General features: G+C 34.0%; 1 protein-coding gene across 3 annotated transcripts in view; it reads left to right on the plus strand.

Moving 5' to 3' along the window:
• The first annotated feature begins 519 nt into the window (after nt 1-519).
• Nucleotides 520-14,891, plus strand: part of LOC126734126 (peflin-like) — a 66,135-nt gene continuing 51,763 nt past the window's right edge. For all 3 annotated transcript variants that reach the window (XM_050437660.1, XM_050437659.1, XM_050437658.1), the window contains exons 1-3: nt 520-687; nt 740-835; nt 892-1,108. In XM_050437660.1, the coding sequence (XP_050293617.1) occupies nt 657-687; nt 740-835; nt 892-1,108 (344 nt within the window). In that variant the 5' untranslated portion in view covers nt 520-656. The remainder of the gene's footprint in view (nt 688-739; nt 836-891; nt 1,109-14,891) is intronic.

The raw sequence follows: 14,891 nt of genomic DNA on the forward strand, positions 1-14,891 counted from the left end.
ATTCCAGAAAATTTTCGTCATCCGTAATATCTTCCCAAATAGGATCCATTTTTATATTTATGATTTATAAACTAAATCTAGGGTAGACTAATATATAGTAACTAATAAATTAGCACCTTACCAAACACAATAATTATTGAAAGGCGGCAGTATTTACATAAATAAAAAATAGCAAAATGATATACTAAATATTAATTTAATTTCAAAAATTTGCTTGAACTCAACGGATTAATTCCGCTGAACCGGAGATCGTTATGAACTGTTGTTGAATGCACATTGTAGAACCGAACCTAACTCGACTACACATTCTAGCGCGATCCAGTCTGAAAACCTCCGTCACATTTCGAATCTCACTGGTTTGTATATCAAAAATTGAACGCTTCTCATATGAGATCCTCGCATGTCATCACACTCATATTTCCCATGCTAATAAGTAATTACACACAGTACATTGAATTACCGAACACCATACTGAATACTTACTTTAATTCACTTTTACTTTTGATTTACCTTAATAAGTACACCTATAATTAGGGATTACAATAGGTTGCACTGTCACCCTTTTGTCATTTATCATATATCAATCATCCATCCATTAAATTTTTTAATTCCAAATCATTTGTGAGAAAAAATATTACAAAAATAATACAACTTATATGAACATGGAGGAGTTCGGCTACACAGAAGGTACTGCTTAAAGAAATTTCTTTTTTTACGATTAACATCTACTATATTTTAGAGAAGCCTCATGTATCAGAGAAGAAATGCTGTAGTGCCAATGTTAAACGATCAATGGAAGATAAGAGAAAACAATTCGTATCAGATATAATACGAGGTAATTATTTGAAGAAATATAAATCAAGATGCTATAACTTAGTTTTTCTAATTTAGATGTTGAAGGACGAAAAATATATTCACCTATCATGGAAAACTCTCCTGTGGTAAGCCCTTTCAGTAGAATTAATAGTGTACATCCCGCTGTGGAAAAATGGTTTAGAGCAATGGAGACAAAACATGAAGGGCAGATATCCTCTAAAGAATTGCAACAAGCTTTCGAAATATTTCAAGGCAAACATTTTTCTGATGCTGCTTGCAAATTTGTAGTGAGGTAAGACAATTTTGTTTTATTTTTAAATATTATTATTAATTATCTTAAGCTGTAGTCAATATTTAAAAATATTCAAAAATCTGTTGTATAATTCAATTCGACTTAAGGTATAAATCATTTTCTATAGACAATATATGCAATAAATAGGCCACTCCGCAGAATATGGATTACATCTCCTACGTCTAAAAATATACTCTTTGGTACCGGAGCAACCCTTTTAAATTTGCTATATGATATCTCTCTCAAGTTGCTCTGTTGTAATCATTGATTTTAGGGTTCACTCGAAAGGTCCACCCTTCCTAGGGCTTGTAGTATTATATAATAATATAATAATAATAATAACGTTTATTATTTACCATGGAAATTACATAGAATATAAACTTACAGGTGTATTCAATAATTGAGGTAAATAAAAGCTAATGTATCAGACTCCTGCATTGAAAATGCAGATTCTGTTCTACCTACATAGCTACAACATAAAAAACTTTTTAAACTAAACTACTTTTTAAATAAAACTAACGAATTAAACTAACAACTAATAAATTAAACTAACTACTAGATATAATGTGCATAAATTACATCTAGGTAGTTGATGATTTGGTACAGATTACAACAATACAACAATTAAATACGGAAGAATATATCTAATACTAGTCATTTAATTACAATTTATAAACAAGAAAAATGAAAAATAAATCTTCTAGCTCTAATATGCCAATTAGATCATCCAATAGATTATCCAATAAGATTTGCCTTACTTTTGTTTTGAATCTATAAATGGAATTCGAAAGATCAGTTATATCGGGTGGTAGCGCATTAATGATATGAGAAATATTATAAGAGAATGATTTTTTGAAAAATTGATTTTTGTGTTTAGGAATAGTTAAAGATTTACTTCTTAAATTTAAGTGGTGAATGTCTGTCCGAAATGTATTTTTTTTTATAGGTAGGGAGGACTGCGGTATTTAATAATTTTATAAAATAGCACACTGGAATGTAGCTTACGTCTATTAAACATATTAAGATTAATAAGCTTATGTGATACATGACCTCGCCTATTAATGCCATAAATAAAACGAATACAAGAGTTTTGCATTTTTTGAACTCTATAGGAGTCTAGACCATCTAGACAAGGTCCATAAACCACATCACAATAATTAAAATTTGACAACACAAGAGAGTCGCATAGCTCACATTTAATATTCAGATCTAAGTAATGTCGATGAGGGTACATGGTTTTTAGAGCACAATACGACTTTTTAAGATTATTTGATATGTGTCCACTAAACTTTAGCTGTGAATCGAGTGTTAAACCCAAGCTCTTGGTGCTCCCAACTACTTGAAGTTTTTGATGTCCAACAAACAAAGAAAATTCTTCATAAATAGTCCTTATTTGAACGTTACTTCCAAAGAGAATAACTACACATTTTTTAGGGTTTAATTTTAACATATGCTTACTAGAGACTTTAACAAGTGCATCAAGATCAGAATTTATATGGTTCAAAGCAGTTAAATAATCAGAAGGTGCAAAGGAGGGATACAACTGCGTATCATCTGCATAGAAGTGATACTTACAGTATTCAAGATATTGAGGAAGGCATGTTGTATAAATACTAAATAGTAGTGGCCCCAATATACTACCTTGAGGCACCCCATTAAGAACTGAAAGACGACTTGAAAAGGTTGCATCAATTTTTACCATTTGAGACCTATAACTTAGAAATGACTTTATTAAAGCTATAGCATGATTTGAGAATCCTATGTAGTGCAGTAAGGCTACCAATATTTGATGATTTAAAAAAATCGAAGGCTTTGGTAAAATCTAGCAATACCAGAGCGGTGACTTTGTTATTAATTTTCCACTGCTCTGAACTGCAAAAAGAAATCTATGTCACTTTTTTTATTGGTTGAATAAAAATTTAAAAGTTCCTGATCTAAAGGCTGGATTGAGATAGTAGAGTTTATAAAAAAATTGTAAAATTGATCAACATCATTAAACTGCACCGGAATATCTTTTTTCTTAGACGGAGTAAGTTTATTAAGTTCCTCCCATTTTTCTCGAGTACTGCAATTTTTAAATTTATGCTTATAATAGGCTATGCGTTCCATTCTTATTGAAGCTGTTGTTAAGTTTCTTAATGATTTATAATATTCCCATTTTTCTCGACGTTTAGTGCGTTTAAACTGCTGAAGAGCTGCATCTCTTAATTTCTGCATTTTCTTAATATTCTCTGTAATCCAGGGTAGGAAGAGTTTTTTAGGCAATGTAATTGTTTTAAGAGGAGCGTGAATATTAAATAGGCTAGTTATAGCGGTATTAATATATACGACTTTTTGATTAACATCAACGATATTGTAAACATTATTATACTCTATTTCAGAAGTGTATAGAGCAATAAACTGGGGAATTCCGTTCTGTTTGGCTACATTTCGTGGTAGTTCATAGGCGCAGGTACTTATAATATTTATGAATTTAATTTTCACGGATTAAATGCCTTTATTTTGAAAGAGATTAAATACTAAATACATACTTTTAATCCTTTTGTATAGGTACCTATCTTTTAACGCTTTGTAACATGCAAAAATGGGGTCAGGTAATATATACAGACTATAAATACTTTTAAATCATATTTTAAACGTTAGTAGTCACTGCTACGCTGTAGTGTAATCACAATATTATTATCCCAATATTTAAAAAATGGAGGTATTCAGTCCAACGAAAAGATGTACTAAAAATTCTCCACTATCGCTGAGTGAAAAAGTTATTATTTTAAATGTACATGATTGCATAAAACACGATTACCCTAGTTTTACTGTGCAAGAAATTGTTGAAAAATGTTCTCGAATGAGTGGAATTGGAAAGTCCACCATTTTCAAATTGTTGCGGGAAAGAAAAGTAGCAGGTCAAGTGGAATCTCCCAAGCAAAAGCCAGGACGACCTACAGACCTTGATGAAAATGCTAAATGTATAATTCGAAGAAAAGTTCACTCTTTTTATTTTAAAAAGGAAATACCCACCCTAGACAAAATTTTAATGGAGCTTGGCCGAGATGACAGTATTCCGTTGATAAGTAGAAAACTTTTATGGAAAACTTTAAAAAATATGGATTTTGCCTGGGAAAAGCATAACCGCAAAGCACTTTTACTGGAGAGCGACGAAATTGTTTGTCGGAGACGACAATACTTGAGAAGTATCAAGCAGTACCGCAGGGAGCAAAAGAAAGTTTTTTATCTTGATGAGACGTGGATTAACGAAGGTTATATAGTCCAAAAAATGTGGCAAGACAAAAATATAACCAGTGCTCGCCAAGCTTTCATAGAAGGCCTGTCTACGGGTATTAAAGTACCTTCGGGAAAAGGAAAAAGACTTATAATCACACATATTGGAAGCGAAGAGGGATTTTTAAAAGAAGGTCTGCTAACCTTTGAGTCGACTCGCACAGGAGATTACCATGAAGACATGAACTCAGACGTTTTCGAGGACTATTTTGGTGAAATGATAAAATTTCTTCCGGCTAATTCGGTGGTGGTTATGGATAACGCAAGCTATCATTCACGGCGAATAGAGAAGACGCCAACTTCAAGTTGGAGAAAGCAAGAAATTATCGATTGGCTGACTGCAAAAGGTATTGCGTTTGAAGCAAATTTGATAAAAAAGAACTGCTGGCAATAGCAAACTTACACAAAACTCGTTTCATGAAATACGCCGTGGAAGATATAGCCGAAAAATATAATATAACTGTACTGCGCTTAACGCCATATCATTGCGAACTAAATCCTATAGAACTGATATGGGCGCAGGTAAAAGGATTTGTAGCAAGACAAAACACGACTTTTAAAATGAAAGATGTTAAGCTACTGTTTGATCAAGCCATTACGGAAGCGACACCAGAGAATTGGCGAAAAGCAGTCCAGCATGTAATTAAGCAAGAGGACAAAATGTGGGATCTTGACAACCTCATCGATCAGACAGTCGATCCTTTAATTATAATGTCAAGAGGTGATGACAGTTCGTCAGATGACGAAGAAAACTACAATCTATTATAATTTAAAATTGTTATACACTGTTCAAAAAGTGCCAGATCCAAAAGTGACATTTTCAACTGTTTTACTCTACATATTATGTTCAATAAATTTGTGAAAAAAATATATTATTCCATTTAAACAAAAGTAACTTTCTAAAATAAAATAGTATTTAAGTACATTAATTATAAGGTAAAAAACAAGTCCCAGTTGCACGCCTTTGGCGAACCGTTTTCAATGTTTATCAGTGGGTAACAATGGGCAAAACTCATAAATTGACCCAAAACCGGGTGGCACTACCTGCAATCAACGAAAAGAAAGAATTTTACATTGAAACTAATACCCAACTAAGGTAGTGGCATAAAATATTGGTGGATCACCAGGTACCACTTTTGCATACCTAATGAGGTTTTATTGCTCTACACACTTCTGAAATAGAGTATAAACGGTATCGATTGAAGGTCATTTTTAAATAGGTTATAGTTTATATTTTTTAGATTTCTAGAAATGATAGTTCTTGGTTTATAATTTAATTTGGCCATTTGTATCTCACAATAGACTACGAAGTGGTCGGAAAAATCAGAACAGATAACACCAGTGCATTTAATTTGGTCATAATTAGTGACTATTAAATCAATTAGGGAACTAGAAGATTTCGTGGCTCTGGTTGGCTCCATTATAACTTGTTTCAAATTAAAGGGCTCAAACATCGAAACTAACTTTTTTGTGAAAAGATTATCGCATTGTAACATATCAATATTAAAGTCTCCTATACAAAATATGTTGTTATACAAAGAAAACAAGTTAGAAATAAGGTCCTCCATTCTGTTTAAAAACTGCTGAATATTCGATCTAGGTGGTCTATAAATTATTCCAATAACAAAATGTTCTTTCTTTATTGTAATTTTTGCCCAGATACATTCTAAAAACTCATGACTCTCAGAAAAGAGAATTTCAGTTTTAAATTGATTTCTAATATAAAGAGCCACACCGCCCGCGCCCCCGCGGCCATACGCTCTATCTCATCTTTTTAAGGTATAATTATTTAGTTTTATATTATTGTTTGGTATATCTGGACCTAGCTAAGTTTCAGTCACACCAACAATGTCGAAATTATTGTTGAAAATGGTAGTCTTAAACTCGTCCAAATGCGGAACTGGTGATCTAACATTAATTTGAGAAATACGTAAAGACATATTGTACCTACCCTAAACAATTATTTGAAGTGAGACAAAAGAAAACCAGAAAAAAAAACTAAAAACTTATCTTAAAACTAAGGTTTACTAAACTAAGGCTTATTCTGTTCACATGCAAAAAATAATGTATACCTTTATTTTGTTTTTTTGCTTTTTGTTCCTTTTTCAAAACTGGAGATAGAAGTGGTTCTAGCGGCAACAGTTCTGGTAAGAATACGATTTAAAACCGTAGGAGTGCTGTTTATGACGATTTCCTGGCTCTTTCCTGATTTATTTTGATTAACCCTGACTGGTGGAGCTACCTGGGAGGTCTTAAGTGGTGATTTTTCCTTTTCAGTATTGACATGGTATAGCGTTGAAGGTGCACTATTGTTACGAGTTAGCTGTTTCTTATTTATAAAGAATTCTGAAAAGGATACCTCGTCAGCCTCTATCAGATCGGTTACACTAAACACTTCTTCGTTACCTATTAGTTGATTTTGTGATATTTTTGCCGTAAAACCTTTACTTTTGGCTAATTTAAAAAATTTGTAAATAATTTTTTGCTCTTGCTGTTGTTGGGCAGTTAGATCATTGGCAATTGTAATCCCAGTACCCTTTAATTTATATAAGTTCTTCAGTACCGATTTCTTATCTAGGAAACGAGTAAACCTAATAATAACTGGTCTATTGGCCTTTTCTTTTTTGCCAACTCTGTAAATATTGTCAATACTTTGCAGATTTATTTGGACTGACAACGTGTCACTTAACAGTTGATAAATTATGTCTTCCAAATTATCTTCATTTTCTTGCAGTCCAAAAACGATAACTTGATTCCTCTTACTGGATTGTTCAATCCTTTGCAATTTTTTACTAACTTCCAATTTTTCCACTTCCAGTTCCAAGATCCTATCTTCCAAAGATTCTATTTTTTCTTTAAAATTCTTTAAATCATCCTTTATAGTCTGCACATCTATCTTAATAGCATTACTTTGCAGGTTTACCTCTTGCAATAGTTGAAAGATCTGTTCATTAGTTATGGGAGACACTTTGCTTTTAAAGTACTGGCCGATTTGCTTGTATAGTAGATCTCGCTGACCGGTATGCTACTATCAGATTCCTTAAGATAACAATGACTTGGAACTTTTTACAAATTAGAGGTGATAGTTTATATTGTTTTGATTTTTAAACCTCTTATTTATAAATGAAAACAATTATTAAACTTACAGATTTGTATAGAGTTGGTTGTCTGGTATGTAACGAATTAATATCACTAACTTTTATGTTTTAATTTTTATTAGAACTTAGCAAATTTATCACTTAAGGAGGAGCAAAGAAAATTAAGTTTGTTTTATTGTTAGACCTACTATGTATCTCCAAACAATCAATTGCATTAATAGATATCCATATTGTAAAAGCAGACTTAGATACCTCATCAAGTTCTAAAAAACATGTATTCACAACTCAAAAATATACGCATCAGTTTTGATCAGATTGGGCACCACCAAAGGAAGTGAAGTCAGCTTAATTCTTGATCAAATCTAAAGTGGTTGCTACGGATGGCATTAAGGCATCCATGCTGCTTGACTGTTGTTGTCCCTGTATTTTTTTTTTGGTGCAACTCGTTAAATGTTTTATCACAGCGTCACATTTCTCAGATTAATAAGTATACCAAACCTAAGGTTGTTTCAGCGAATGAACTATGTGAACTTAGGCCAATCAGCAATCTTCCTGCCATTTTAGTGGTACTAGAGAAAATTTTGGAGGGTCAGATCAGAGTATACGTGACTAGGTTTGCTCTTTTACCTGCTGTTCAATCTGGCTTCAGGAAGGATTTGAGCTGTTCAACTGCTCTCTTAGAAACAACAGACAGACAAGTTGACAGTCTTGACCCACTCGATTATTTATTGCAAGGATTTTTGATAAACTAAATGACCATCTATTACTGACATCACTGTAATTTCTCGGTTTTGGAAAAAGTGCTTGGTCTCTAATCAGAGAACACTCGACAGGTCATAGTTAGTCGGTGAAGCTTAATGAGATGGAATCATCGGCCTTCAGTCTCTCCTACGGTGTGCCTTGGTCCTTTTTACTTTACCCTGTATACGTCTTAGGTACATACGTAGGAATCTTAAATACTCATCAGTTCATCTATATGCCGATGATACTGAAACTAATTTTTCATTTTCGCCTGACAACATCTTGAAAGCTAGTGATAAGATATCTTGACCTCAAATCCCTCGTAAAGGCTTCAAGGGATTACTGCATAAGTTTAAGCTTCTTCTTTTTGCCAGGATGCAGTCTAGGGACACCTCTGAGAACTTTATTCTGGTTAATATGAATTAACCAGGCACACTGATAAAATGATTTATGTAATAGTCTTGTGTTGTATCATTTCTTTTATTGTGATGTTGTAAATGTACATAACTCCTAGCAAATGATTTAAGATGGCTTTAACCTATTGCATAAACTTGGGAAATGGTAGATGAAGATCAATAATGAGTAATAATGAGAAAAAAATGTAGTAAAATATTTTTGGTTTCCGAAATAAAGTTAAACAAATGTCAACAGAACGTGTATCAGACGAACTTATTTTGTTTATTAATAACTGATAGTGAAGAAGTCATAATGTTTAGAATTTGTTGTTTGGAATCTTTAGCAGTACTTAGTTTGTTGGTGGCTGTGATCGTTTTCGATCGTTATTTTCACACGAACAAAATAAAAGCGTCAAATGTAATGGCGCACATTTTTACAAACGAAAAACTTGTCGACATGGTTTTGGTTTACGGAGAAACGCATCAGAATGCAGTGGCAGCAGCTGATCTGTATGCCCAAAGATTTCCCCGAAGATATCACCCGAGACGTGGGGCTTTCTTACGTGTTATGCAGCGGGGTAGAGAAACTGGCAATTTACGGCCGCGGCCTGGACAAGATGAAGGAGCTATTAGACCTAGGCATATTCTAAATCTGGAGGAGGATATTCTAGAAGTTATCAAAGAATAACCTGGAATTAGCATTAGGACAATTGCAGCGCGATTTGCAATATCGCAATCTACAAGTTGGCAAATTTTAAGGCACGAGTTGCTGTACCCGTTTTATGTGCAGAGGGTACAAGCCCTACTTCCAAAAGATTTGCCGCTTCGAGTACACTTTTGTGAGTGGTTGTTACATCACCAGCAGTTAAGCTGGTGAGGCAAATTTTACGCGCAATGGAATTTTCAACTTTCATAACACTCATTACTGGGCTTTGGAAAGTCCACATATTACACAGAGAACATACTTTCAACAACGTTTGGCTGGAATTCTGAACGGGATGCTCATCGGACCTTTAATTCTGGAAAATCGTTTGACTGGTGCTCGGTATTTAGAATTTTTGCGCAACAATTTACCAGTGCTCCTTGAAAATGTGAATTTCAACGTTAGGCAGAACATGTGGTTTCTTTATGATGGCGCTCCACCACATTTTTCACGACCAGTGCGACAACATTTAGATCGTGTGTTTCCCGGACGATGGATAAGCCGTGATGGTCCAGTTGGGTGGCCCCCTCGCTCGCCTGACCTTAATCCATTAGACTTTTATATGTAGGGTCATATGAAAACAATGGTGTATGTAAACGAAGTTGATACTGAGCAAGAGCTACGAAATCGCATAAACGCTGCCAGTGACGCAATTCGCCTACAGCCTGGTTTGGCCCGTGCATGTATGTCTTCATGGATTTGATGAGCTCAAGTCTGTATCGAAAATAATGGAAACAACTTTGAACAGTTGCTTTAAATGAGTTTAAATTAAACACGTTAAAAAATACACGTTTTTTATTTAAAAAAATATGGATATCTTCAAAACTAAAAATATTTTACAATTTTTTTTTCATTATTACTCATTATTACTCATCAGCTATCGTTTCCCAAGTTTATGCGCATAGGTTGAAAATCACCCTATATATAAAACTTTTGTGTAAGATTTATAAATTGAATGAGAAATTTTGATGGAGGTATGTGAGAGGGGTGAAATGCTCGCATTGAAGTGGTTAAATATGACTGAAAAGAGATTTCTTCATAATCTGCTCATCTTCAGTAACATAATCCTTAATCAATGCTCCGATTATCTTTATCAGAAAATAAGTTTGGCTATGTATGATATTCGGAATTCGTAATAAAATAAGCATAACAGGTTCTCAAGGGTCCGCTCACTTCAGTAATTTGCGTCTTAAGTCGTATATTTTAAGCTTAAGAAAGCCAAAAATTTTGAATTGAGTAAAGAATGAGCTAGATATTAGTAGCAGAATACCTTGTTACCAATACAAGGAAATGAATGATTACTTCAATGCAAATGATTGAATTTTTAAATTTAAATTTTCATCTAGATACCACAAATAATCTTAATCTTCCTAGTGTGATTTTGAGTCTCATTTTCAATTTCATATACCTGCGAATGTGACTGGTATATATATAGGTACAAATATAAGTAACCATCTTAAACGCAGACATCCGGTAGCATTTAATTTTGAAGCAGAACTCTCAGCAAAGGATGAAGAAAATGTAAATTACCCATGTTTAAGTTCTGTGATGGTAATAGTGTCCACTAAGTTCCATTAAGTTCAGATACTGCGCAAAGTATCTAAAGAAGGCGTGGTGCCTATGATCGGATCGGTGCAGCAAAATGTCGATGGCAGTTAAAATTATTTCCTGCACAATTTATGTGGTGTCAATATACGTCGATTTCCAGCATTTAACTAGATTTTACCAAAAAACTGAATCCTTTCTAGACTTCATAAAATTAATCCCGATTTGTGTAAAACAGACAGAAGAGGTGACAAGTGTGCGTTTGTGAGAAGAAGTGTCGTAATAACAGATATATATTAGTACTTTAAATTTTTTTTCTATAGCACTCATTCTGTGTCGCAAACTAAAAAAAAATTTAATTTGGGTTAGTGGAAATCGCAGCTAATACATATTAAAAGGTCTCCATCGAATAGACGAAAAACCACACTTAATACAGTTGTAAAAGTTATTTTTCATTATACAGTTATAAAATCTCAATATATTACACCTCCATCGGCAACAAATAATATACTCTTTAGGCAATATTTAGGTCCAAAAATCTGGAATATGACTGACTAAACTGGACAGAGTCCAGCGCCTTACATGTTTCAGGATATTGGGTTCCATGCGAACGGCGCCAACTGGAGTGCTAGAAACTCTGTGGCGCCTTCCGTCATTGGAACTGATGGTGCAGTTCAAGGCAATGAGCTACGCACATTGCTGTACATGTCCTTGGTGACCTACGGTTGGTTAGACTGGACCTGAGACTCAATTGAAATGGTTTAATTACATCGCAGGCAGAGAAGGGAGGTAGCATTCCAATGGGCCCTCGTAAACTGCCAAATAAAGGAACCATCTGGTATACAGATGGCCTCGAAATGTACAATAGAGCTGATGGAGAGCTCTGTAAGGGGATCCCACGTAGTAACAGAGCATACTCGCTTGGAGAGCATGTTACTATTTTCCGAGCTGTATACACTGGGCAGCAAAATTAACGCATCACTACTTTATTTAAAAAAAATATTTTATAATATTGATCAAATATTTTTGTGACTAAATTAAATATATTCTTATTCTGACGTAATAAAAGTATTAGCAATAAAAAAAATATCAAAAGAGCGTAAAAAAAGTATAGAAAAAAAAACAAGAAAATTAAAGAATTAAAAATAATTAATAACGGGCATTTTCTCCCCTATTTTAAATAACAGCACGGTAGCGATTATTCATGCTTAAAATTATGGGCCTTATCTCATTTTGATCCAAATTATTTCATATTTGGACAATATCGCCATTGAGTCCATATAAAGTGTTAGGAAGTTCTTGAAAATGGCGGTAGATCATGTCCCAAATATTCTCAATTCGATTAAGATCAGGACTATTTGCTGGCCAATTCATAGATTCCATTCCAACATCATTAAAATAATTTTGAACAATCAATGAAACATGCGCTCTAGCATTATTCTGCTAAAACAAAAAATTCTCACCAATGTAAGGGTCAAATGGTATTACATGTTCTTGCAGGATCTCCCTTATTATCCCTATCAGCTGTTAAACTGCCACCAAGTCAGTACGAGCAGTTAAAGAGATTCCTCTTCAAAATATAACTGACCCTCCATCGAATAATTTGGTGTTCTGGAAGTTACGTTGGGCATATCTTTCATTTGGTCTTCGATAAAATTTTATACGTCTATCTGAGTTGTAGAGACAAATTCTGGTTTCACCTGACTAAAGAACTCTTTCTCAGTCTTCAGCCCAATCGATGTGTTCCCTAGCAAAAATTAACCGTGCTCTACGATGCTCTGTGGTCAAAGCTTGTCCTCGCGCTGGGATTCTTGGTCTCAGATTAGATTCAGCTAGGCGTCGACGAATAGTATCAGTTGAAATTCTGAGTCCGTCTGCTTCCTGTAGCTGTGTCAGCAGTAATCTTCCTGTCACAAATATTTGTCTTAAAGCAGAGAGTTTTATGAAACGGTCTTGAACTTTTGTAGTTATGCAATGTCTGCCTTGACCAGGTAACCTTTTTGGCTTGATCTTCTTAAGTGCTGACCTGACCTGCTGATCTGACAATGTAAATTTTCAGTACAAATGATAAAATTTACCAATAAAACTTACAAGCAAAAAAAGGTATGTTAATGCAAATTTTCGTTTTTCAAACATACTTTGAGTAAAATAACCACCTGTATAAATTTAGAATATCTGTAATATGGCAGTTAAAAATAAAAATAAATATTTCAGTTTTTTGGAAATTTCCAAAAATATTTCGAAATAATGTAGTGGTGCGTTAATTTTGCTGGAGTGTATAAGTTTTTGCTGTGTTAAAATACGGACAGGAAATCTTAACCTGAAGACGCCGCAACAAAGTCGTATCAATGAGCTCGGACATCAGGATAAAAGTCCTAGAGGAATTGGTAAAGTCGGCCTGGAGGGTTTAGACAAGCTAAAGGTGCCTAAGCACTTAGGTCATGCTGGAAACGGAAACGAGGAAGCAGACTTCCTTGCCAGACTAGGATGTGCGAAACAGCCAGTGGAGCCTGAACTTATAAGCGGTATAGCTAAATGCGTAGCAGCTGTATCAAGAGTCTGCTTGACAAGTTAACCCTTCGAAAATGGATCCAGGCATCTGGGGCCGCATTTTCAAAACCATGCGAAAATCTTCGAATGCGAACAAAGTCGAGCGGCAAAATTCGCACACGAATTAAAAAATACATTTTTGAACAGCATTCGAAATTTCATTCGCATACGAACATGAAATGTAGTGGCAACGTAGCAAAGTCGAGTGCTACTGCAGGCCATGTCAAACGGGATGAAGACGATAAAGATTTTTTAACCTAACCTAAAATTTAAGTTTAAAAACATCAAGGAATTTTGAGGTTCACTTCCGCGTCATTCTTCACCCAGTCAACACGTGGTTTTTATCGTCCTATCCGATCCTACGGATTCCTTTCCTTGACCCCTTCCTATCCCTTGCCGTTAGTACAACGTGCATTTCAGAATTAAACTTTGTGAAAGTTTCTATCCCACTTTCGAGTTATCCTTCATCTTATCAAATTCCTAAAAGAAGAAAAACAAACAAAACTTAAATAAACAGAAACTTAAAATTCCTTTCCCAGACAATAAAACTGCGAGAGAAAAATATGAAAAACAGTATGATAGTTTCAACATGTATAATAAATTTAAAGAAGTATCAGGTATAAAAAAGCATAAATTATTCACCGTTCCAAAAAATATAGAAAGGGAACTTTTCACAAATTTGAATCAACAACTTGCAGAATAAACAACTTTTTTACGATACTAGAAGTAAGTCTTAATTTTGTAGAAAACACAGGACCAGAAATCCTAAATAAAAAAGTGATTCATTCCATTCGACAGAATAAAAGTGGAAAAAAAGTGGTTAAAAGCAAAATGTCATGTTAAAGTCTAAATGAAAATCTTATAAAACTGCTAAATTTTATGGTTAGTGACTAGTAGACTAGTATTAAACTCTTTAAGGCTGTATATAAAACAGGCATCATTCCTAAAAAGTGGCTCCAATCTACGTTTATAACGCTACCCAACGTTAAATTGTGTTGTGAGTTTCAAGGATGTCACTGATGACCACACTAAGTTCTAATGTGTATTATTCACAATATAATTTAGAAAAATTAAATATAGAACGGTATAAGTGACAGCTAGCTAGGGTTCGAAAGGGTATCGGTACAAGGGAAGCACTGTTTGAAATAAATATTCTTATGCAGAGATGTCTGGATGTTAATCAAGATATATATATTTGTTTTGTGGACGTTAGAAAAGCGTTTAACAGAGTTTAACGTGAAAAATTAACAGAAATATTAAAAAAGAAAAATATTGATACTCGGCATATAGAATAAAATAAATAGGAAACCTGTACTGTGGGTAAAAAGCTAGAGTTACATTAGATGACTATTTATCTGAAAGAAATACAGTATAGTGTTCGGCAAAGGTGTATTTTGTCTGTCCTTCCTTTTAACATTTATAATAAAACAACCTTTGAGGATGCTCTTACAGAGGAACACGAAGAAATAAAA

The sequence above is a fragment of the Anthonomus grandis genome, chromosome 3 (assembly GCF_022605725.1).
Source record: "Anthonomus grandis grandis chromosome 3, icAntGran1.3, whole genome shotgun sequence".
Lineage (NCBI taxonomy): Eukaryota > Metazoa > Arthropoda > Insecta > Coleoptera > Curculionidae > Anthonomus > Anthonomus grandis.